General features: G+C 41.8%; 1 protein-coding gene across 7 annotated transcripts in view; it reads left to right on the top strand.

Annotated features, from left to right (window-relative positions):
- The window catches only part of TSPAN9 (tetraspanin 9), a 175,268-nt gene that overhangs the window by 97,899 nt on the left and 52,293 nt on the right, over positions 1 to 25,076 (top strand). The window contains exon 1 of one of the 7 annotated variants that reach the window (XM_054060341.1): positions 538 to 560. The exons of the other annotated variants lie outside the window; for them this stretch is intronic. Within the exon in view, the coding sequence (XP_053916316.1) occupies positions 553 to 560 (8 nt within the window). The 5' untranslated portion in view covers positions 538 to 552. Of the gene's footprint in view, positions 1 to 537; positions 561 to 25,076 lie in introns of those variants that run through there. 7 annotated transcript variants of the gene reach the window in all.

The following is a 25,076-nucleotide window of genomic DNA, read 5'->3' on the forward strand; positions in this document are numbered from 1 at the left end:
TCATAATGCAGGAGAAGTCTAATACTTCTTCTGTGCTGAGCACTGAGACACATTTTTTTCTTCAAATTTAGAAGTCCTTTATTAAGGATTACAAGGTAGGAACCTAAGATACAGGGGACTTGACTCTTTTAACCAGGGTCATGCAGCAGTACGTGGCAGACCTGAGAGCAGCACTGTATACTTCTCTTCCCTTCTAGTCAGGTCCCTTGTCTGCTAAAGCTCACCTGTCTGGTTTTTTTCCTCTTTTTTTTTTTTTTTTGCTGTAGTTGTAATGACCTCTGGAGTAGCAAGTAGATGAGATGAGATGACATTTTGTTAGCTATATTGTTTGTGGTCTGAGGGCTGTATAAAAGTGATGCTTAATAAGCAGTTTCTATCTTACAGGTGTCCAGTTCTTCCAACCCTATAGGACTTGAATGAAACTTCTTAGCAGTGGAATGCTACAGGGTACCTCATGCTTAGGAGAGCTCTGGAGGAAAGGGTTTCTCTAAGTAATTCTGGAATGTGAAGTGACAACAACTTATAGGTCCCTTTGCTTTGTTGCTGCATGAGATGAATCGGTATGTAATTGGATGGGGCTGATAAGTGTCATCTGCACTCAAAGTATCCAAGCCATAAATGGCTCAAATGCTGTAAGTTGGTCACCTGTGATGTATGTAGTCATGTCTGCTGACTTTGGTGACTGAGGTAACTTGGAGAGCTTTTCACTTCTCATCCTTTTTAGTGCTTATCCATCTCAGGAACAGATCTGCGTGTTTCACAGAAATAGTGGCATCATTGGGTCAATGAGAACCTGCACAGTAGAACTACACCAACTTCTCGAAGAACAGAACTTCCTCATGATACCGTTACTATTAGTGGAAGTGTGGCAGAAAGAAATAGCTCAAATTGCCTCTAAAACCCAAGACTGATATTTCAGGGTTCAAAGTCAGCAGAAAAAATCCCCCACAAAACTGTATGTGATAACTACAAGTCAAATACAACTGATGCAAAAGAATGAGATACAATGTAACAGTGGACTTCTTTACTGCTTTCTGACTTTCCCTTTTGGAAAAGAGCCATGCTCAATGCAAAACATTGGGGAAGATGAGTAGTTGAAATTTTGGTGCTCAGGACAGAAAATCTATTAGGCTGGTGCAATAATAATTGCCATTTTTTGTCATTGCAAAGTGTGACGTTATTTTGGATTAAACTTTTATTTAACTGTGTTTGTGTAATATACAACTTTAAAGAATGAAATTAGATCTACTTATTTCATAGAGTCACCAGGTTGGAAAGGACCCAATAGATCACTGAGTCCAAGCATTCCTAACACTCCCTTAAACCATGTCCCTAAGCACTTCATCAACCCGTTCCTTAAACACCTCCAGGGAAGGTGACTCGACCACCTCCCTGGGCAGCCTGTTCCAGTGCCTGATTACTCTTTCCGTGAAGAATTTTTTCTGATATCCAGCCTGAACCTCCCCTGGCAGAGCTTCAGGCCATTCCCCCTTGTCCTGTCCTCAGTCACTTGGGAGAAGAGGCCAGCTCCCTCCTCTCCACAATCTCCTTTCAGGTAGTTGTAGAGAGTAATAAGGTCTCCCCTCAGCCTTCTCTTCTCCAGGCTAAACAACCCCAGCTCTCTCAGCCACTCCTCATAAGACTTGTTCTCCAGCCCCCTCACCAGCTTCATTGCTCTTCTCTGGACATGCTCCAGAGCCTCAACATCCTTCTTGTGGTGAGGGGCCCAGAACGGAACACAGTACTCAAGGTGCAGACTCACTAGTGCTGAGTACAGAGGGAGAATAACCTCCCCTGACCTGCTGGTCACACCGTTTCTTATACAAGCCAAGATGCCATTGGCCTTCTTGGCCACCTGGGCACACTGCTGGCTCATGTTCAGTCGGCTGTCAACCAATACCCCGAGGTCCTTCTCCTCTAGGCAGCTTTCTAGCCAGACTTCTCCTAGTCTATAGCACTGCATAGGGTTGTTATGCCCCAAGTGCAGGACCCAGCATTTGGCCTTGTTAAACTTCACACCATTGGTCTCAGCCCAGCGGTCCAGCCTTTTCAGATCCCTTTGCAGAGCCTCCCCGCCCTCCAGCAGATCCACACTTCCACCTAGCTTAATGTCATCTGCAAACTTGCTGAGGGTGCACTCAATGCCTTCATCCAGGTCATTGATAAAGACAGTGAACAAGGCTGGACCCAGGCCTGTTTTTATGCCAGTGGTTTTGTTTTCACTGTTTACTCTTTTTTATTTATTCTGTTTACTCTGTGAAACTAATGGTGAAAAAAAGGATCCACTTCTTGATCGCATTGTGACAAAATTAGGTTCTGTGTGACAACTGATGGTGTTCTCTGCAGTGGCCTGAGGAGATGTACCAAAACACTTCCCCTAGGTCTTGACCCCAAAGCTTAGTTCCCCCAGCCTTTGTGAGTGGTCTCTCTGACTCTCTTCTCGCGATCTGCAATCCAGCCCCCTACAGAATCCCAGTGTAGAAATCAACTGTATTTTTCGGTTTTCTGTTTACCATGAAATGAAGGACATACGCATTAGAAAACATGGGTCAGAGCTGTCATATTCTTGGAGGATGGCTAATGAGAATGATGTTTTTAATTACTGTGGATCTTCACAACATATGAAGTGGATGAGAGTATTTGCAAAGAAGAGTGAAAGGATATAGTGTGTACCTTTCAGTGAGGATGTTGCTGACTGGTACAGCAGTAATAGGTGTTATCTAGGAGGATTTTGGAAGTTTCGTCTTATTGCTCCTAGCAGCTGAGATGTCCTTATGAAAGGAAATGTCCGTTTGCTTGTTTTCTAGTAATGGGGGTCATCGAAGCTGACTGCAGTCTTCATGGTGAAGCCTGGCATTTTGTTTAGCACCTGCAGTCTTGCCACTTCAAAAAACATTTTGTTTGAGGTTCTTATGCCAAAGTGGTGGACATACCTTGCCACTTTTACCCTCTGAGAGATTGCATGCCGTTGATGTCATCAGAAAGAACTCTTGAGAAGTCATAAATAGTACTTTTCAAAGTAAGTGCACTGAGTTTTGTGCAGAGATACTGTAACACGTAGCTGAGAAACTCAGAGATATTGTAACATGAGGCTGTCATGCACAGTTGGCCTTCTAAAGGTATGAAGATTGAAATGAAGAGTGAATGCCAAGCAAATGGCCAGAAATGGTAGATAGCCATAATTTTAATGATGTATTTGTTAGCATTGTTGTTAATGTTTTTGTTAAATAAAATGAAACAATCCAATTATTTTAACAATGGCTATATGTGTTTGTGAGAGAATGAGTGAAGATTCTGTGTACAGTGGTATAAGATACTGCTCTAAGTGAAGTTAGCCCATTTTTACTTGCATGCCTAGTAATGTGGGAGAGATGGAAGGTAAAACTTACCTTCAACTGTTGCACTTCCTTACTGAAGTTAATGGCATTCCTTTGAGAATACTGACAGTTCATGCCTAGTGTCATGCTACATAGAAGTTCTTCTCCACTTCTCTACCTCTGGTTAATGAGCACATGCAGTTAGTCTGTTCCCTGAAAAGCCCATGGCTATTCCTAATCTTGACCTCCTTCACTCTTTCAAGCCATGCATGAGGGTAAGTCATGCTTAGCCACTCTATTTCCTTGTTGAGGTTTTGCTTTTCAGTGCAGTTTTCTGTCAAAATTGTTTCTTAGTGGCCAAGATTTTTTTTACTTACTTATGTAAAGTAACCTATTTTGATCAGATTAATAATGGGGTAGGAATCTATTGTATTCTTATTTGCAAAACAGCTTTGGCAATACTTACTTGCTAACGCGAATTGGAACTGTTGTACCAAGACCTTTCTTGACTCTGTTCAGGGCCAATACCTGTTGATATTGAAGAAAATGAAAGAAAACTTATAAGAATAGAAGCAATTGAATAGCGTTGTACCAGGAGAAGAAAACTTTCCTTCATGACCCCTAATCTTAGTACTTGCTAAAGCTTGATATTTGATTGCCCATATCTTAGGATACAGAGCTGTAAATTAATATTTTATGGACTTCAGTAAAGCCTTTGATACAGATTCTCACAGCATTCTGCTGCAGAAACTGTCAGCCTCTGGCCTGGACAGGCGCACACTCTCCTGGATTGAAAACTGGTTGGATGGCCGGGCCCAGAGAGTGATGGTCAATGGAGTTAACTCCAGCTGGAGGCCAGTCACAAGTGGAGTTCCTCAGGGCTCAGTACTGGGTCCAGGTCTGTTCAATGTCTTTATCAATGACCTGGATGAAGGCATCGAGTGCACCCTCAGCAAGTTTGCAGATGACACTAAGCTGGGAGGAAGTGTCGATCTGCTGGAGGGTAGGGAGGCTCTGCAAAGGGATCTGAACAGGCTGGACTGCTGGGCCGAGACCAATGGGATGAGGTTTAACAAGGCCAAATGCCGGGTCCTGCACTTGGGGCACAACAACCCTATGCAGCGCTACAGACTGGGGGAAGAATGGCTGGAGAGCTGCACGGAAGAGAAGGGCCTGGGGGTGCTAGTTGGCAGCCGACTGAACATGAGCCAGCAGTGTGCCCAGGTGGCCAAGAAGGCCAACGGCATCTTGGCTTGTATCAGAAATGGGGTCAGCAGCAGGTCCAGGGAGGTTATTCTCCCTCTGTACTCAGCACTGGTGAGACCGCACCTTGAATACTGTGTTCAGTTCTGGACCCCTCACCACAAGAAGGATGTTGAGGCTCTGGAGCGTGTCCAGAGAAGAGCAACAAAGCTGGTGAGGGGGCTGGAGAACAAGTCTTACGAGGAGTGGCTGAGAGAGCTGGGGTTGTTTAGCCTGGAGAAGAGGAGGCTGAGGGGAGACCTTATTACTCTCTACAACTACCTCAAAGGAGGTTGTGGAGAGGAGGGAGCTGGGCTCTTCTCCCAAGTGACAGGGGACAGGACAAGAGGGAATGGCCTGAAGCTCCGTCAGGGGAGGTTCAGATTGGATATCAGAAAAAAATTCTTCACAGTAAGAGTCATTAGGCACTGGAACAGGCTGCCCAGGGAGGTGGTCGAGTCACCTTCCCTGGAGGTGTTTAAGGAATGGGTGGATGAAGTGCTTAGGGACATGGTTTAGGGAGTGTTAGGAATGGTTGGACTCGATGATCCAATGGGTCCTTTCCAACCTTGTGATTCTGTGATTCTGTGAATATATTTCATATTCTTTTTCAAGGAAATGCACGGCTTTTTAATTTTCAGTCTGCATACATTGTTCAGTCCTCTTATTGCTAAAAGTAGTATTACATACTCTAGAGAGAAGGTCGTTTGTCAGGAAGATGGGGTTTGCAACTAGTGAAGAATTAGGTTATCTTTACATTATGAAACCACAGTGTCAAAATTAGGTCACTGTTTCCTTTAATGTCTTCATGTAACTGGCTGAGAAATGTATGGAAAATTAAGGTAGCAAAGAGTATATTTTTGATGAACCAAGGAATTGGTTTTCTGGATTGATACTGGTTTGGTGCACTGCTAAGGGATGCAGTGATGCTGAATGTAACTCAGGTGGATCAGTAAAGGCACTTTTCTCAAATCTATGTAAAAATGGTGCCTGACATAGTGTTTGGGAGCCATCCAGCAGACAGTGGGTTTATTTTGTTTGGTTGACAGGCCTTCCTGGCCATTTTTCAGAAGTGTTGGAGTGCTAATCCTGGCGTCCTAGCCAAGGACAGCTTGGGTAATTATGCACTGCCATCTTAAATTTCGCATGGTGTCCAAGTGGAGACTATTCTTCAGTTCATGTCCCAAATGTGATATCACAGATATTTTCTTTGCTGTACTTTGTGCTGATTGTGTGGATCTTACACAGTGCTACAGCTATTGCTTTTACCACTGTTATGATTGTCCAGTTCAAGTTGAGGTTTGTAGGAAAAGATGGTATCTTTATTTGACCAAATAACATAGATGCAGAAAAAAGCTTTAATGTAACTGCTAGAATAATGTCTACAGATTAGTAGAGACCTGGGACTGATTATGCAAGGCGTTGTGTAAATGTAGTTACAGGCAGGCTCTCTTTTGAGAGCTTATATACTGAGAAGATGAGGCAGGTGAAAGAATAAAAATGTGCAAGCAGACTGAAATACAATGTGACAAAAGTTTTGTCAGTGAAACAGGAGTGCAATTCATTCTGGAAGTGGTGAGTTACTTCACAAGATAAAGGAAGGGAGAAGAAATTAAGAAGAGATTGGACTTCATGAACCTCAAGGGCGAAGAAGTCCTTGAGGGAAGATAGAGAAACTGGGTAGAACAGAGCTGAGATTAGCAAATTGCAAAAGCTGGTGTTGAAGAAAGCAGCTGACTGATATGATCACCAGTACCTATTTTTCCTCCTGTGGAATGAGCTGGGACTCATTCTCTTCGCTTGGCCACTGGGTCTAGGTTCCTGGTACTCAGTTCTGCATGGATTGGCATGAGTGTGGGACACTTGCATAAGTGTTTGTGGACACAAAAGGGGGAATAGTAACTTGTTCCAGAGCTTACTTTAGAATGCTTTGGAAATACAAATAGTCTCACCTAGAACTTTGCATTTTCCACTGAACGTTGCATGTGCACATGGCATGGAATGGTGCTGGGATGGAACATCTTGCTTTACTGGTGTTTGTTATGGTCAGTACAGCTATTCTGCCACTAATAAAAATGGTACAGAATTTTTAAAGAAGCTTAGTTGGGCCAGTTTTCTGCGCTTTGTCCTCTGTCTTTGAAGCAAGGAGAAGGACTCTCAGCTTCAGATTAGTGTTGCTACTTTGAGAGGAATATCCTCCAATTGGAAAGGTCATAAGAAGAGAACCCTGTCTTGTTCTCCAAACCACCTGGTTGCCAAATGGCTCTCTTCCAGCTACTGTCTAGATCTTGCTATTTGTGATATTGGGAAACACTTGCTATAAACCCATCTGCTGTTCATGTTAGTGTCCTAGAGTGTAGTTACTTTTGATGACATGAGTTTAAATTGAAAAAGTGAACTTTTCATTCGTTCATTCCTTGCAGAAGTTGATGATTGCTTTTCTTTTAACAACCAAATGTAAAAGGCAAGGGGGTTTGGCAGGTCATTTTGTGCAGACCACAGCAACTGGCCCATAGCTAGAGTGAAGTAGGTCTACTATTTCTTTCCCCACTGACTTCTCATTGCCCCCACACCTACACACAAGTGGAGGTGACACTTGAAATAGCCTAGCCTGAGGAACAGAATAATTCTTTACTTGTTGCAGTACCTGTCCTGAATTAGGAGAGCTCAGAACATTTTCCTTAGTGTTCTTTTTACTGCTGAGAACCAAACCCCTGACAAAATGCTCAGGTGTATATTTGTTTTTTGACTGCTGAGTGGAATTAAGTTTTATGTTTTGTCTGACTGTGTTCTCCTTACAGAGAGGAGCCATCCTTTGGATGAGAGGCAAATCAGCACGTTTTCACAGCTACTCAGACTCTGTTGGGTTTTTTTATGATTCTTGTCCTCAGTTCTGATTCCTTAATTACCCCACTACTGAAGAGCTGAACATGGCCACCAAGAAAACAACTTTCCACTTGTTTGTGTTATGCAAATGTTGAAGTTTAAACTTGTAGAGGTATATATTGTGTTGTGGTGCTTATAGTATCTCTTGGCTCAGTAAGCAGAGATGCAGAGAATGGAAAAAGAGGAGGAGAGATGGGTTCTTGTAAGTAGGAGGGTGGGTTGTGTTTTGACCTGGCTTGTAGTGTTCTTACTAAATTAAACTATGAGGAATTTCTGGAAGTTATGAAAGAATAATCAAGTTCTATTAAACCCTTATAGTAATGCACGCTCATTTTGAGCTGTGTTTCATCAGCATTAGCCTGATTTGGTTTTGCTGTTCTGTTTCCTTGATCCCTTCTCTTTGTGTAGTAGCTCATTTTTAGTACGTAGTGTGTGTGCTAGCGCAGTATGGGTAGATATAAGACATTTAATGATGTTACCTTTCTTGATTAAATTAAAGCTCCATTGGAAACCGTAACATGTATGGGCTAACTTCACCAGTAAATGAGAAAATAACAATATGGTAGTTAGAAAGATTTCAATATTGCCAAGTGTTGCAACTTTGCATCTCCAGTCATTCAGGAGTTTATCTTAAGGCCTTGATCCCATAGTCCTGTGATTCTTCAAAATAGTAGCTGAAACAAACAAAGAAACAAAAGAGCTAGACAAAAAGTAAGCCTTGGCAGTTTTGAAGACAAGCTTGAAAATATGAGTCAAAATGAACAGGGGGAACAATAAAGACAGAAAAATAACCCAGATTATATTACTTAATAAAAACCCTCCATTTTTTGATTTTTCTTTTTTTAAAAGAAAGCTCTTAAACATGAATTTTAGCAGGGCCTGTTAATTTTTACTGTAAACAAAGGGAGTAAAGAGTAAAAGGGGAAGTTGCATTTGGAAAGCAAGTGGTCAGGCTGTTGTAGTAACAGGGATTGGGATGAAGTTGGAAGTGAAAGAAGCTTCTCATAGAAACTTACAGCTAGAAGGCTTATAAGACTAAGTCTGTCCATTGACAGATGATGCTCAGCACCTTGTATTTTTTCAGTGGGAGTTGAGTGATGACTCATCACTTTGCTGTTTTATGTTCAAACCAATCCACTTATTGAGATCACCTAAAGGGACGCTCAGAGTGAGGAAATTGATATGAAAAAGCAAATTAACTAGAGACAGTAAAATTGCTCCTGCTTGTGATGATGAGGAGCAAGTTTCAGCTGTGGAGGACAGAGCAAAGCAATATACTCTAAAGTAGATTTTATCAAGTAACTGCAGCACTCTCTTTAAGTACTTCCTAATTATTAATTATTCTCTGATTTGACATCACAGTGCTGGTTTTATTCAAAGGTTTTGGGGGCAACAGTTCTGCTTCCTTGCACATTACAACAGTGCTTTGCCTGTAACGGGGCTACTGCACACAAACAAAAAGTAGTACCAGTAAAGTAGAACTTGTTTTCTCCTCCCTACACAGCAAATATTCTTTCAGAAGCCTAGCATAGGCTGATTTTGCTTTTTAAACAAGCCATCACAAGTGCTGTGTTGCTTTTGAAATCTGTTTCACAGAAAGAGCAAACGTATAGTCAGCATCTTCCCATGCTGACTAAGAGAATGCTAGAAAATAGAGATGTATAGAATACAGAATACCAGTGATGTATAGAACAATATATAGACATTGATGTATACATCAATGTCTATATATTGTTCTCTATATCATCATTCTCTATATGTGTAGGTATATGTGTAGATTTAATGAGAATAGAGATGTATAGATTAGAGGATACCAGATGTAGTGCTTATCTGCCATATATGTTAGCAGCATCTTGAAATGAAAGTCTAAATATTTTTATGGAGTTCTATGTTCAGCTGTATCAAAAGTTGCTTTAACTGCTGTTTCTGATTGTGTGCATTTGTACACAATTGTCTGATTGTGCACCTTTGAGTATACCTGGATTAACAGGGAGATAAAATTTGTTGCAAGCCACAGTTGCTTGTTACTAAATAACATTGCTCCTGCTCTCTCTCTGGAAGACTTCCCCTTTCTGTTCTTAGGAAAGTATTCAGTTGCCTGGTACCTAAAGCGTATACTTCACGACAGCTACTTTGTAGCTCTGAAATATTTAAGATCAGCCATTGCCTGGCATTTAATTACACGACTAGAAGCAGGCTGCTGGGTAATTAGGTCCCAGCTGCAGAAGAGAGCAGGCTAGCATACCTGGGGGCCTGCTGAATCCTACATCTGGAAGTTATGGGGTACAACTACATGCAAAGGCAAGCACGTTGTGTGTTAGAGTAGTGGGCTCTGGAAAGCTGCTGCTCTTCTGATGTTTTCCACGCTTCCACCTGTGAGCTGGGTCCCAGCCTCTGTCTCTTTCCCCTGCCTCCCCCTCACCCTGCCCAACCCTGTGCTTCTATGTCTGTAGTGCTCTGTTAAAGTCAAAAGCTGCTCTTTTGATGCTTGTAGGGTTGTGAAACTTGATCACTGGCTGTTCAGCAGCAGAGTGTGTTTCATGCAAGCGGTAGTGAAGCAGAGAAGAAATTAACTTTTCCCGAAGTGTTGTAGGACTGAATTCTAAAGGAATTTGCTCTCATTCATACTCATTTATGACTGCTGTGATATACAACCAGAGAAGGGATTTCTGATCTGATGGGTTTGTAAGAACTGCTGTATAACCACTCGTTGTGTCTGATGTATGCAGAGAGAGAAGTCAAAGCCGTGCATGTGCCATAATTCAGGTGTGTTTACTGGTATTTAATCAGTTCTGGAGGACAAAAAGCTTTTAGGTAATTTCAGAAATAGTTGACATAAGAACTGACTTGAATCAGACTTTCATCTGTCTCAGGTGTTATGTGCTAGAGTTTCGAAAACACTTGAGTGGGATGCTGTTGCCAGGGGAAGGCGCTGAGCTATTTTTTCTGCCTGCTTGAAATGGCAATTCCTTTCTTTTTTTCTGTGTTGGAGCCTTCAGTGTCTGTAAAAAGTTAACTGTCTGCTACCTTTAGTGTAAGCAGGGTTTTGGCTGCAGAACAGAGGGGGTTTCGGCTCCGTCAGGCAAGTATCCAATACCTGTACATCCCACCCTGATGGTGTTCCAGAGAGAACTTGAGGTCATCTCTGTGTTTGTTCATCCCCTAATACTGCTTATTAGATGTTAGAAAAGCCACCACTAGCTGGGGACTAGGATGGGCTGGCAGATCCTTTACTGTTAGCTGGTACAGTAGTTTTTTCAGTCTGTTTCAAACTGTTGACCTAGATAAGGTGAAAGATGGAATGTCCCTTTACCTGCCTGTCATCCCTAGAACCATCTGGCTCCTCCCAATTGCTGCACATTTGCATTTATGTGTTGAATGCTCAAAGACTGAAAGACTGGAAGACTGGATGGTGTCTTTGTTTCATGGCTGTATGCTCTAAATGGAAAAGCAAAAAATATTTAGTAAGTCATTTTCATAAGAACCTCATTTAAACTTGCATGAAACCTGTTTCCCCCAGTTATGACTGAATTTCTGGTATCCTGTCAATACATTTTTCTTTTAAAGGGTGATTAAAAGTGATATATCAGCAAAGTAGGGTAATTGAAGGAATTCAAGTATTTAGAAGTGAAGTATTATACAGCATGTTGACAGTGTCCTGTAACAGCTGCATGGCTCAGGTGAAGGGTATGTGAGTATTTTTATTTGTAATGCCTGAATTGCCAGTGAGTTTGCAACTTCACAAAAGAATTTTAGAAGTAGACTAGTCAAAGTTTCCTACCTGGAGCTGGTAATTTAGATAGATTAAAAAAAAATATGGGGCTAACATTACAAAAAAGCTTACAACAATTCTTAGTAGTGCTTGCTGACTCTATGTATGAATGTGCACATGTGTGCATGTGTGTTTACAGCGCAGAAAAAACAGGAAGAATTGCTCTGGCATTATGGAAGGTTCCCAACTAACACCTGCTTTGGCTTTCCTGTAACTCTCTCTGCCAGGTTTATTACTTCAGTAAGGTCTGGTAGAACCCAGTAGGTTCCCCGATATTAGCGGTTGCTACAAATGAAGGCAAAGGAGGCAGCCCTTGCTCCTTAAAGACTGTAGTTAAGAAATTTGTATGCAATGATTGATGTCCAGCCAAAAAGTGAAATTAATGTGTGTGTTAGCTTCTTAGTGCTTTAAGTCTTGGTTGGTAACAGTCAATCTAACTGGGGGCATTTGGCTGCAATTTTTGTGAGAACTTCTAAAACTGGCATCTGTCTTTGCAATGTAAAGTGTTGAATTGATCCCATGCGATGTGTTTGGCAAAGAAGAAAGCAAAATAGTATTTGAAGGATAAAGATGTCAGTTTATGCTTAGGTGAACCATACATGTTTAAAACACGACAAAGGAGTTTTTACACCCAAAGTAGAGAGGTGGTGGACTTTGTAAGGGTGTGTTGTCAGGAAAAGTGTGGGAGGATGTGAAAGTACCTTATATAGTAAATATGCTGCTGCACGGCTACTGAGCAGCAGTGACATTCACAGAAGCAATTTACATAAAAATAGAAGCCATCATCCAGTTGTGAGTGGGAGAAGCAACTCTCTTGCCTTTATGTTAAGAGTAGTTTCATTTTCCTGTCTTGACACATCAATTTTTCCTACATTTAGATTTAGGATCTAATTAATTGGGAAATTAAGTGCCTTGCAGTCATTGCCTAGTTAGAGTGCAGCAAAAGCAGCTTCTGGTACTAAAAATGACAGTGCTTTTTCCTTTCTTTCTTTCTTTTTTTTTTTTATTGGAGGAGTGTGATGGATCTTGTGTCTTGCATTTATGGAGGACAAGTTTCGCTGTCTGTCTGCTAGGACCATTGAAGAAGATATTCCTTCTAGTATGCCTGATACACTTCAAGATGCCCCTTTTGGGAATCAGAAAGCAGCTCCATGTATTCTTCCCTCAGAGCAGCAATTTGGCTGAGCAAATGCAACTGCCTCCAGCCATGACTGTGCGTTAGCCACAGTCCTTGCTGTCCGGAGCACCTTTGCAACCTTTCAGTGCCTGTGGAGTGTCCAGGCAGGTCCAGTGAGAGATCCATAGAGATCTCTATGGAGACAGAGATCTCCATACTTGTTCTCTATTAATTTGATCATGTGTGGCTCGAGTAGTGACTTTAATAGTTTGATTTATAGTGCTGCTGTTTTGCTTACAAATTTGAGATGTATTGTGCTAAGTCTGCATTTAAAATCAGTGCAAAGTAATTGCAGTGTGCTCATAGTCTATAGACATCAACAAGAGAAATGTACTATAGTAGCAGTGTTTGGCATAAACATGAGCAATTAAAGCTAAATTCCATGTCCATTTCCAAGCAAATTTGAAAGAATTTTTACAATATAGGTTCTTAGACTTTTAAAATTGGTTATGATGGAAAGAAGGATACAAAACATCAGGCTGAGCTGTCTTGATTAACCATCTTGCAACAGCATTCTGTTTAGAACAGATATGCTTCCCTGTCCTCCAGAGGCAGTTTTTCAGATGGCTGTCTCCAAGTCGGTGCTGCATCTTTTGTTTTAAAGTATAAAGCCTTTAGTCATGTTGAGACTTCTTAGGATGTTATGTTTTGTGCTGTGTGGAAACTTTACAGTTTGTCCCTGTCTTCCACCTACTCGCCATTTCTGCAACTCTGTTGTGGACAGCTATGATCAGTTGTATTTGTATACCTACCTTAAAATAGTCCCAAGCTCTCCTGACAAGTCCCACATTGGTTACTAGCAGAGCAAGTGGCTCGATCTAATGGTGAATGTCCACTCGTCCTGTAATAAAGTAAGAAAGTAAATGCAATTGTTTGATTTCTGTGACTGTCAGAGGTGCTTTGGTAAATTGATTTGATATGAGTACTTGAAGTATTTTCCATTAAAGTGTGATTTTTCAGTTATCTAGTGGATACGGGCAATGAGAATGTGCTGTTATGACTCACTTTCTCTGAAGATGCTTGTAGATCTATCTTCTGTGGGTACAGGAGAGTGTAAACAACAGTCATTGCAAATCCACAATGGTGGCAGACCTCTGGAGCAGATGCTGTGAGGGATTGGAAATTGCTTTTGAATTGTGCTGTTGCATTTAACCCAGTATGGCTTAAAATTGACTGAGTACCTACAAGTGTTTATACTCCTGATAGGAAAGTAGCAAGAGTGGTGCAAGTGGAATTTCACTTGTAATCTCCTGTCAGGGGTCAATTAAAGATATAAGAAATGTGCACAAGAGTTGTCATGAATACACTGAACTAGAAAGTAACTTAGACAAAATGATATATCCAGGCAGCAGAAGGCCAGGTCCAGCTCCAGCTTCATTAGACATTGTGCTCACAGGCTCTCATTGTCCTGGGGGTTTTCAACCACCCAGACATCTGATGGAAGAGGGGCACAGTGAGCTGTAGCCAACTCAAGAGACTCCTGGAATGCATTGAAGACAACTTTTTAAGCCAGGTAATAGACATCCCTACTAGTGAAGATGCAATACTTGACCTGGTGATCACCAATATGAGCGAGCTAATCGGTGACATCAAGGTTGGAGGCAGTCTGGGATGTAGCAGTCAAGCACTGGTCGAGTTGGCAGTCCTGAGGGATATGGTCTGGGAGAGCAAAGTCCTTCCTGCTGTACAAGAACATCATGTTCATGACCGGATGAGGCACCTGGGTGTACATAAGTCCATGAGACCAGATGAGATGCATCCAGGAGTTCTGAGGTGGTTGTGGTTGCCAAGCCACTTTCCATGATATTTGAAAAGTCATGGCCATTAGATGAAGTCTGTGGTGACTGGAAAAGGGGTAACATTGCACCCATTTGTAAAAAGGGTGCAAAGGACTACTGACCTGTCAGCCTCACCTCTGTGCCTGGCCAGATCATGGAACAGATCCTTTTGGAGCTGCATTAAGACACATGGGAGGACAGGGAGATGATTTGAGACAGCCAGCATGGCTTCACCAAGAGCAAATCGTGCCTCACCAACCTAGTGACCTTCTATGAGGGAGTGGCTACATCAAAGGACAAGGGAAGACCTACAGTTATCATCTGTCTGGGTTTCTCTGAGGCCTTTGACACAGTCCCCTACAACATCCTTCTCTCTAAATTGGTGGGATATGGATTTGATAGATGGACTATTCCGTGGATACAAAATTGGTTGGATGGTTGCACCGAGACAGTAGTGGTCAATGGCTCAGTGTCCAGGTGGAGATCCGTGTTGAGTGGTGTCACTCAGGAGTCTCTTCTGGGACCGATGTTTAATATCTTCATCAATGACATAGATGATGGGATCGAGTGCACGCTCAGCAAGTTTGCAAATGACACAAGTTGAGTGGTCAGGTTGACACCTCTGAGGAATAGGATGCCATCCAGAGGGACTATGATAGGCTTGAGAGGTAGGGCTGTGCAAATCTTATAAATTTGAACAAGGCCGAGTGCAAAGTCTTGCACACCTAGGTAGTGGCCATTCCTGGTATCGATACAGGCTGAGGGGTGAAGGAATTGAGAGCAACCCTGAGGAGAAAGACGTGGGGATCCTGGTGGATGAGAAGCTGGACAGGGAGTGTGCACTTGCGGCTCAGAAAGCCAACCGTATCTTGGGCTGCATCAAAAGAAGAGTGGCCGGCAGGTTGAGGGGAGTGATTCTGCCCCTCTACTCCACTCTGGTGGGACCATACCTGGAATACTGTCTCCAGCAATGGGTCCCTTGGCACATTAAAGACATGGACCTGTTGGAGCATATCTGAAGGAGGCCACAAAAATTATCAGAGGTCTGGAACACTCTCTGTGAAGAGAGGCTGAGAGTTGGGATTGTTCAGCCTGGAGAAGAGAAGACTGTAGGGAGACCTTATTGCAGCCTTTATATACTTAATAGGAGATTGTAAGAAAGATGGGGAAAAATATTTTAGTAAGGCCTGTAGCAGTAGGACAAAAGGTTTTAAACTAAAGGAGAAGTTTAGACTATATGTTAGGAGGAAATTTTGCTGAGGGTGGTGAAACACTGCAACAGGTTGCCCAGAGAGGTGGTAGATGCCCCATCCCTGGAAACATTCAAGGTCAGGTTAGATGGGGCTATGAGCAACCCAATCTAGTTGAAGATGCCCTTGCTCACTGCAGGGGGGGGTGGACTAGATGACCTTCATGGTCCTTTCCAACTGCAACCATTCTATGACTGTGAATCTATGCATTTTCTTCAGCTGGTGTCATAGTATGGCCTGACATTCTCTGGTGAGTGACGGACAAGTAGAGACTGCTGTCACAATTTAATTTATGTTTGGCCTGATTCCAAAATCAATTTGCCCAGCTGCAGACTTCCACTTTGCCATCTTAAAAATTGGAGTTACTTTATCACTGTATGAGTTAATTGCTCAATCTGACTGTACAGAAGTGTGTGCATGTATGTGTATTATGACTTTAATATTAGATTGAAGTTATGCTGTACAGTAACTCATATTATTCTGTTATAAAGATAAAGGAATTTAAGAAGAGTGTGAAATGTATAAACTTAGAGCTAAGTCAGGTTGTCAACATTTTGGTACTTTTTTTCATGTTAGAATTTCTTTTGCTCTTCGGTCTCATTTAGTTGAAGGAAAACCATCTTGCTTGTCACTCCTAGCACTGATTGATACCAGGAACTGTAAAAATGTCATTAATCGTGCAGAATTACATGGAATTGTTTGGGTTGGAAAAAACATTTGAGATCATCAAGTCCAACCATAGTTGTGTATTAGTGCTTGAGGAAAAACCAAAATGGTTCCATCTTGATATGAGAAAAAAAAGTTCTGTTTTTGCTATTCAACTCCTCATGTAATTTCTAGTTTTCTTGCAGCACCATTTCTTGGTTCCGACATCCTCTGGAGGGGTGAAAAGCAGCTTGGAATTCAGACAACAGTATCTTCATATGTACATAAATAACAACATTTTACTCTCACTTTACGCTTCGATAGAGTCTTTCCTTGTGGGACTATGGCATGCTTACTGTAAGAATATTGGCTGTTTGGATTGAGCAACTTCCTGTCTGAGAATTACACGTTCTTTACAAGTAAGAAGGATGGGAAGCATAATTAAAATTATGTGACCAGGGTCACACAGCAAGTTGCTGGCCATAGAATATCAACACCAGAGCTGGGTGCAATTGTTAATACTTAGTAGTCCACTTAACAGCTAAAGCCAGAAACTGAATGGAAATACTGACTTGAAGCTACCTTATGCAAGTCGTACATTATCCTGGTAAAGTTAACATACATTTAATGTATTTTACACTCGAGAAAGCTGAAGGGCTTTAATAAAGAAACACAATGACCCTGTCATTGTAGAAGGGAAAGATAAAGGATATAAACAAGTTCATGTGAGTATGCAGTGCTTACTGGCAGCTGCCTTTGTGAAGGAATAAACTGTAACACTTTTATCTGCATCAGAATTATGGCATCATTCTCCTTTGTGGTCTTCTAAACTATCCTTGGGAGTGTTAGTAAAATGGTTGTAGTCATCCACTATTGCATCAAAAGGGTGCGTTGAGTACCATAAGAAATTGAAGGATGATGCACGTTCTTTAATTAAAGGATACACTTGTGGGAAAGAGAGCACTTTAACTTTTACATATGTTCATGTATGAGAAAGGAGGCAAAAAGGGGGTGCAAAGACAGGGTCCCTCTCCAGTGCCATTGCTCTTGTTGTGCCCAAATGTAGTAAATTCATGAACATCTGAAAAACCTGAAATATCTACTTCTTATGAATGTTTTGCCACATCTGATGAGATGGGTGTAAGGAATGAGTTCAGTATGCTCAGTTCTCCCAAGGAATGCAGTAAGTGATTGATCTGTTGCAGGGGCAAGAGGTGGAAGGTGACATTGAATTGTCTTCTCTGTAAGATGACACCTTTTTGACTGGTGTAATTTTCATGTGTTTCTGGTCTTTCAGCCTTCTCTGGCATAGGAAAGACGCAGTGATTCAAACTGCATATTCGCAAGGGCAGGAAGAGAAAGCAAAATAAGGAGGTTAGACTTTCTCTGTGGTATTTATTGACTCTTGAACAAATAAAGTTGCGTAAAGGAGAATTCGGTTCACTTGATTTCTGACTGCTTTGAATATATATAGGGTCAAAATGGCCAACGCTTGTCTGATCACTGCTAACATTTAGAAAGGAGCAAAATAGAGCTTGTCCAAAAATTGTCCTGAAAGCCTCTGAGAGTAAGTGAAGTCTTTGCATAGCTCCATAAGACAGAACTGGTCAAGTGAGTTCTGTTCCAGTAGCTGTAAAAGTTTGTTAGAAGACACTGCTTATTTCCAGGGTATTTTCAGTATTTATTGCCAACTTCTTAGAAATAACAGAGGAACAAATAGTGCTGAAAGAAATTAAAAAGAATCTTGTGTCATGGTAAAGCTTTGTGGCAAGTATTGGATACTGCAACTGCTGTTTCTAAGAAGATAGATGTCTTTGGTGAATTACTTCACCACCAAATAAGTGGCCTGTGTCTCCTGCAAAGGTGCTGAGATTCTACTAACTGTAAAAGATGCAGGGAGTATTTCACACCTAAACTTATTTTCATTGTCTTGTGCCAAGCAAGAAATAAAAAGGACTGTTCTAAAGTTACTGTTATAAATTAATTTAGTCTGTTTAGCTTCCATCGTCTGAAACAGCTTTCTGTTTATTCTGTGGAATAGGACCTAAGTACATAACTGATGCACACAAACCGGAGTTCCTTTGATGGAGAAAGCCCTACGAATTATAGGCAAAAGATGCAGCAATAAGTAGTCCTATGGACTGTTCTGAAATGTTATACCTCCTGTATTTGTCATCTCAAATTTTGTTCTTGTGACATCTTGCTTACTGCCTTGGAAGGGAAAGTCTTATGGCACAATTAGATTTGTTTGGTTTCATTTGGAAGTAGAAGTACCATAAGTCTGCAGAAAATCTATTTTGTACTGACAGTTTTCCAAGTATTTCTGCTTTTGACAGCTTCTTTTTGTGGTGTGTGTTAAGTGAGATGGACTCCTTGATGAGTCTCAGGAAAAGGAGTCTTCAGATTTTTCACAGTCCAGTGTGTAATAATAATATACAGACTTTTCCTTGTTTAACGCTCAAATGGAATTCTGTTTCTCTTTTATATGAAGAAAGGGTGTGCAGTTTAACATTAAAAGTTCAAAGGAATTGCACAATGTTTTAAAAGTAAAGCCCTTGTTAATATTGAAGGTTATTGTGACTGCAACATCAAAACATTTGAGACATTTTTTGAGAAGAAAAATCTGTTGTGAGGAAAGCCTGTGTTCCATATAATGAAAGCTCACTACTAAGAGCTATTAGTTACATAGCTGAGACTTCTAAAGGCAACCTTAATTATGCAAGTTTTTATCAGTTATATATAGAAAACAGTTCATGGATAAAGCAACATAGTATGTCTTGTGACAGCTATGACTGTATTAAATTGCATGCTTTGGTGGCATTCTGCCAGGCAAATGGGGCTGTAAAATTGAAAGAATAGGATTGTTTAAAAATGCTAAATGTGTCCTAAACCTGTTGCTACTTTATCTCCCCAGGCCTAAATCTGGGTAGGTTGGTATTGAAAGTTATAGATGCAGGCTTTGCATCCCAGATCAGCAGTAGCAATATTGCTCTTACGCTATAAATTATAGCATTCTTCTGAATGGTTGAACGTGCCTGTTAATGACATTTTTGCAGTGAAAGCCTGCTCATTGACCCTAAACAGCTGGGGATACCTATTTCCTAGGAAAATGTTGGAAAGCATCCTGTTTAGACAAAATGCTTTTCATTAGCTGGTTATATATTCTCAGTATGTGTGCAGTTTGTTCCCCTCTGACTGTGTGAATGATACCCATGAAAATACATTTATTGCTTTGCTGTTCCATCTGCTTTTGCTGCTAGGACATCGTCTGATATCTCAGCCCTTTCCTTGGGATGTCAGATTTTCTAGAAGCAGTGAAATTTGGGAAGTCTTGAATAGCATCCCAGATATAGAGATAAAATATAGTAACAACTTATTTGTAAAGTATGCAACTTCTGCCATGGAATGAGTTGCCTCTTGTTCCCCAAATAAATTGAAATTTCAGCATGATCTTCAAAAATCATGTCCAATCTCTTTCTCTAGTACTGAATTTTATTTCAGGTTTGAATAATTTGGGTGTGGCTTGGTGATACCAAGTTCTTGAACATGCTGGAGACCTTTGGGATAATGTTATAGGGGACATTTTAGTCTGATTTTTTCCTGTTTCTCTTTCTGCAAAATGGAGAAAACTTTATTTTCCTTTGTTTTCTTGCCTGTCTGATTGTGGAGTGTCTAGCATACAGCACATGGGTTGGATATTGCCTGGAGAACCACTCTGCCTGGGCTTCCAGCTTCCATCTGTAATATTATGCAGGGAAACACAGAGCAGAATCCATAGTGTGCCGGTCAAAAATGATTGCTCTTCCTTTCAAAGATATAATTTTTATATTGTGCTGCTATGTTAGTTCAAAGAAGAGGAAGGAAAGTGTAACGAGGGATAAAATTATAAATAATTATGATTATTGATAATTCTAATAGAGTTAACATGTCTGGAAATAAGAAGTGGCAAATAGTAAACACACTTGCAGCAAGTTGTGCAGGGATGTTAACAAGTCCTGAAAGCAAATAAGAATTGTGTGAAAACATGGTACGTGAATGCAGATGTTCTGAATGAAATGTGGCCTCCTTTCTTCCTGCTGTACTTCAGGCAGTTATGGGGCAATGATTGAAAGACCAGTGAATCAGCAAAAGGATTCCTACTTTTTAATTATAATCTTTTTATTATTAAAAAAAATTAAAGCAGTCTAAATAGGAAACTCATCAGGAACTTTTTGATTGATTCTGTTTGAAAGATGCCGTCAGGCTTCTTTTATGTTCATGGGTTATTTGGTTCTCTTATCAGCGAGTGGGGGCTTGAAAGACCCATCTGTTCCTCAGGTGTCTATTTTGCCAATGCTGACACCATCTCTATGCTTAGAAATCCGTCACATACTCTTCATTTCTTCTGTCTTCCTGCCCTCCTTTTATTATTCAACTAGCCTGCGACTTTAAGCACTGCAGAGGATGAGAAAGGAATTACTGAGTAAGTGTAACATCTTTGAGTGAGGAGTTGAGAATCAGCTGAGTGCACTAGATTTGGAACGTGCAGATTAGGTTAGTTAACATTAGTTAATCAGGATAATTTTATTGTGAGGAGTTGCTAGGCTTAAGTTGTGCACCTTCTTGGGAGAGCAGACTGCACAGAAAGCTGCACAGTGCTGTATCTTCCGTCTGTGTTGTTACTTATTTAAAAAGTTATTTATGTCTATGTTCTTACTTCTGTCTTGTTTTGAAAAATGGTAATTGATTAACAAATGATGTGTTGGGAGTGTTCGTCAGGACCTGCCAGTGAAACCACTGAGTTTTAATACAGTTTACTGCCTCTGATCCTACAATGTAAGCAGGATTGTCCTATGTAGCTCAGCAGCCTGCTCCCTGCAGCCTTTCTGTGCAGACATAAACTCACCTTGCTGCTCCTGTGCCAGCCACGTGCCGTCTTGATGGGTTCAGTGCAGAACCCTGCTTCAAATGGCCTGCTGGCTCCCTCCTCGCCGGGAATGAACATCCCACCACTGCTGTACTTGCTAAAATGAATTAATGGTTAGTTTATATGGTATCTGTTGTACATGAAGATTTTCACTGGGGTCTCAGCAATTAGCAGCATAATTTCACTTCCTTATGAAATGTCTCTCAGCTATTAGTGCTTTTTCCCTGAGCTTTTGTCAAGTCGTGTTTTGACTGAGGTACTTTAAGGTGCTCGGGGGAGAGATTTTAAAAGACCTGAACGAGACCTGGCTTCCCGCTCCTGCCCATACCAATTCTATCTGCCTGACAGTGGAAGTCGGGTGCCTTGCTCATTTTTAAGCCTTTGAAAATAAATTTTAAAATAAATTGTCACTCTTTACTGGCTAGAACAGAGAAGTAAGAAGTTAATCACAAGACCTCTGTTCCAGGGTCTACTATTGACTTTCTGTGACATTTTAGTGGACTGTATACTGTATTCTGATTTTGTTTCCGTTCTCGGAAGGCATACTGGTACCCATGCCATGCAGGTACTGAGACTTAATTGTTTAAATACACACTGCAGGACTATCAAAGTTGCAATACTAAAATGACTTTTGTTTGAATTCCTGGTGCAGGAGTTTGAAATTAAGAGCTTTCTCAATGTTAAATGTTTAACAGCTGAGACGATGAAGCAAGGAAACTGTATCCAGAGTAATTGTTGGCTTTTCCCCAAACTGGGATCATTCCTGTGGGTTTTGGTGATGATGGTGTCTGTTAGTCATTTAGTTTTACAACATGTGACCTTATTAAACAGGAAAATTTTTTTTGTGTTGGGGAAGAGAAAGGATCTTGGGCAAAAGCAGGTGACGTTTACAGTTGTATTGATTTCTGGAGCTCAGAAGTATTGACTGTATTTTGGTTTATGATTAAGTCGAAACTGCTTATTGCTGTCAATCTATTCCTTTCTTTATAGTCTGTCTCCAACATTGTGCTGGTTTCTGTTTGTCAGATCTGTAAATACAGTGTCTGAATAATGAACTTTCTCAGCTCAGATCCACAAAATTAAATAATCTAAATTGCTTTCTTCTGCAGCAATATTGTCCTTCAAATATAGTGATTGTAGTGACATACAAATACTCCTTGGGTAGTTTACTAATGCCTTTTAGAGTGCCGTAATAAGTTGTGCTAATTTTTACTTGATATGTGCATTTCAATTCCTACTTAATTGGAAATACATAAAATCTTCTCCACATAAAATCAATTCCAGTATTTCTCATCATCAGACATCATAATGAGTATTTTTGTGTGCCACATACACTGATATGTATGTGTATATATATATATATATATCTATCTCTTTACATAAATACACTTTTCCAGTGCTAAGGAATGAGAAGCAGGAGGTCAAAGAGAAACAGTTGATTAATGCTTGGCTCCGAGCCTGGTGTGAGGAGGAAGGCTTTGGGTTCTTTGATCATGGGGTGACCCATCCACCCCTAGGCTTTCTTACTAGGCATGGGACACACTTGTCTCCTAGGGGGACTAAATTCCTTACTAAAAATCTAGCTAGGCTCTTAAATAGGGCTTTAAACTAGATGTGAAGCGGGAGGGGGACGAGACCAGGCTAGTTGGGAGTGAACCTGGAAGTGGGGCTCCAATAACTGAGAGATGGTGTGCTGGAGAGGACCGCCAGTATATTACCTCAGAGCAAGTGGGGGCGATTATACCTGGGGACAGTAAGGATGAAACTGGCCCTGTGGAGTTAGTTATTCCAAGGACCAGTCAATCGGGAATGAGTTCTATTCCCTTTATGAGGGCTGAAGGTTTGCCAGCCCAGCTGAAGTGCATTTACACCAATACACGCAGCATGGGCAATAAGAAGGAGGAGTTGGAAGCTGTTGTAGGGCAAGGTGACTACGATGTCGTTGCCATCATAGAAAGGTGGTGGGACGACTCGTATAACTGGAGTACAGCCATGGGGGGGTATAAACTCTTCAGGCGGGACAGAAAGTGTAGGAGAGGAGGTGGTGTAGCCCTCTATGTTGGAGAGTGCTTTGATACCCTTGAGCTGGATTACTGTGAGGAAGGGACTGAGTGCTTATGAGTTAAAATCAGAGGTGCCCACAAGAAAGCAGACATTGTGATGGGAGTCTGTTCCAGACCACCCAGCCAAGAAGAAGCAGCTGATGAGCTGTTCTATAAACAGCTGGGGATAGTCTCTAGATTGCTACCTCTTGTCCTTGTGGGAGACTTCAATCTTCCTGATATCTTCTGGAAGTACAAAACAGTAGAAAGGAAGCAGTCTAGGAGGTTCTTGGAGTGTGTGGAAGACAACTTCCTCACACAACTGGTGAGTGAGCCAATGAGGGAAGGTGCCCTCCTGGACGTGCTGTTTGTGAACAGGCAAGGCCTTGTGGGGGATGTGATGGTTGGAGGATGCCTGTGACAAAACGATCATGAGGTGGTAGGGTTTTTAGTTCTAGGTGAGATGAAGAAGGGTATTAGCAAAACAGTCACATTAAACTTCCAGAGGGCAGACTTTGGACTGTTCAGAAGGCTGGTTAGCAAAGTCCCATGGGAGACAGTCCTTCAGGGCAAAGGAGCCCACGAGTGCTGGGCGCTCTTCAAAAATAAAATCCTAGGAGCTCAGGAGCAAGCCATCCCCATGTTCCAGAAAACGAGTCATTGAGGGAAAAGAACACCTTGGTTGAGTAGGGAGATCTTGAAAGAGATCAAGAAGAAGAGGAATGTCTATGAGCTTTGGAAGAAGGGAGAGGCATCTTGGGTAGACTACAGGGAGAAAGTGAGATCGTGCAGGGAAAAAATCAGGAGGGCTAAAGCCCAACTAGGAATCAAACGGGCTAAGTCTGTGAAAGATAATAAAAAATCTTTCTACAAATACTTTAAAAAGAAAAGGAGGACTAGGGAGAATATTCAGTCCCTAGTAGATGCAGAATGAACAACACTGACAAGGGATGACGACAAGGCTGAGGTACTTAATGCCTTCTTTGCCTCAGTCTTTAATAGTAAGGGAAGTTGTTCCCCCTGTGTACAAACCCAGGAGTTAGAGGAGCAGAATGTGGCTCCCGTGATCTAAGAAAGGTGGTTAGAGACTTACTTGCCCAGCTAGACACCCACAAGTCTATGGGGCCAGATGGGATCCACCCAAGAGTATTGAAGGAGCTGGCAGATGTCCTTTCCAAACCCCTATCCATCATCTTCCAGCAGTCATGTCTGACTGGGGAAGTTCCACTGGACTGTAGGCTGGCTGATGTTGTGCCCATCTGCAAGAAGGGTTGCAGGGAGGATCCAGGGAACTACAAGCCTGTCAGCCTGACCTCAGTGCTGGGGAAAGTCATGGAACAGGTGATCTTGAGTGCTATCATGAAGCACATGCAAGAGATCAGGCCCAGTCAATATGGGTTCACAAAAGGCAGATCTTGCCAAACTAACCTGACCGCCTTCTATGACAAAGTGAATCAACTACTGGATGAGGGAAAGGCTGTAGATGTAGTCTTCTTGGACTTCAGTAAAGCCTTTGACACAGTTTCTCACAGCATTCTGCTTCAGAAACTGTCAGCCTCTGGCCTGGACAGGCGCACACTCTGCTGGGTTGAAAACTGGTTGGATGGCCGGGCCCAGAGAGTGGTGGTCAATGGAGTTAACTCCAGCTGGAGGCCAGTTACAAGTGGGGTTCCTCAGGGCTCAGTACTGGGTCCAGCTCTGTTCAATGTCTTTATCAATGACCTGGATGAAGGCATCGAGTGCACCCTTAGCAAGTTTGCAGGTGATACTAAGCTGTGTGGAAGCGTGGATCTGCTGGAGGGTAGGGAGGCTCTGCAAAGTGATCTGAAAAGGCTGGACCGCTGGGCTGAGACCAGTGGTGTGAGGTTTAACAAGGCCAAATGCCGTGTCCTGCACTTGGGGCATAACAACCCTATGCAGTGCTACAGACTAGGAGAAGTCTGGCTAGAAAGCTGCCTAGAGGAGAAGGACCTCGGGGTGTTGGTTGACAGCCGACTGAACATGAACCAGCAGTGTGCCCAGGTGGCCAAGAAGGCCAATGGTATCTTGGCTTGTATCAGA

Source organism: Cuculus canorus, chromosome 1, assembly GCF_017976375.1.
Source record: "Cuculus canorus isolate bCucCan1 chromosome 1, bCucCan1.pri, whole genome shotgun sequence".
Classification (NCBI taxonomy): Eukaryota; Metazoa; Chordata; class Aves; order Cuculiformes; family Cuculidae; genus Cuculus; species Cuculus canorus.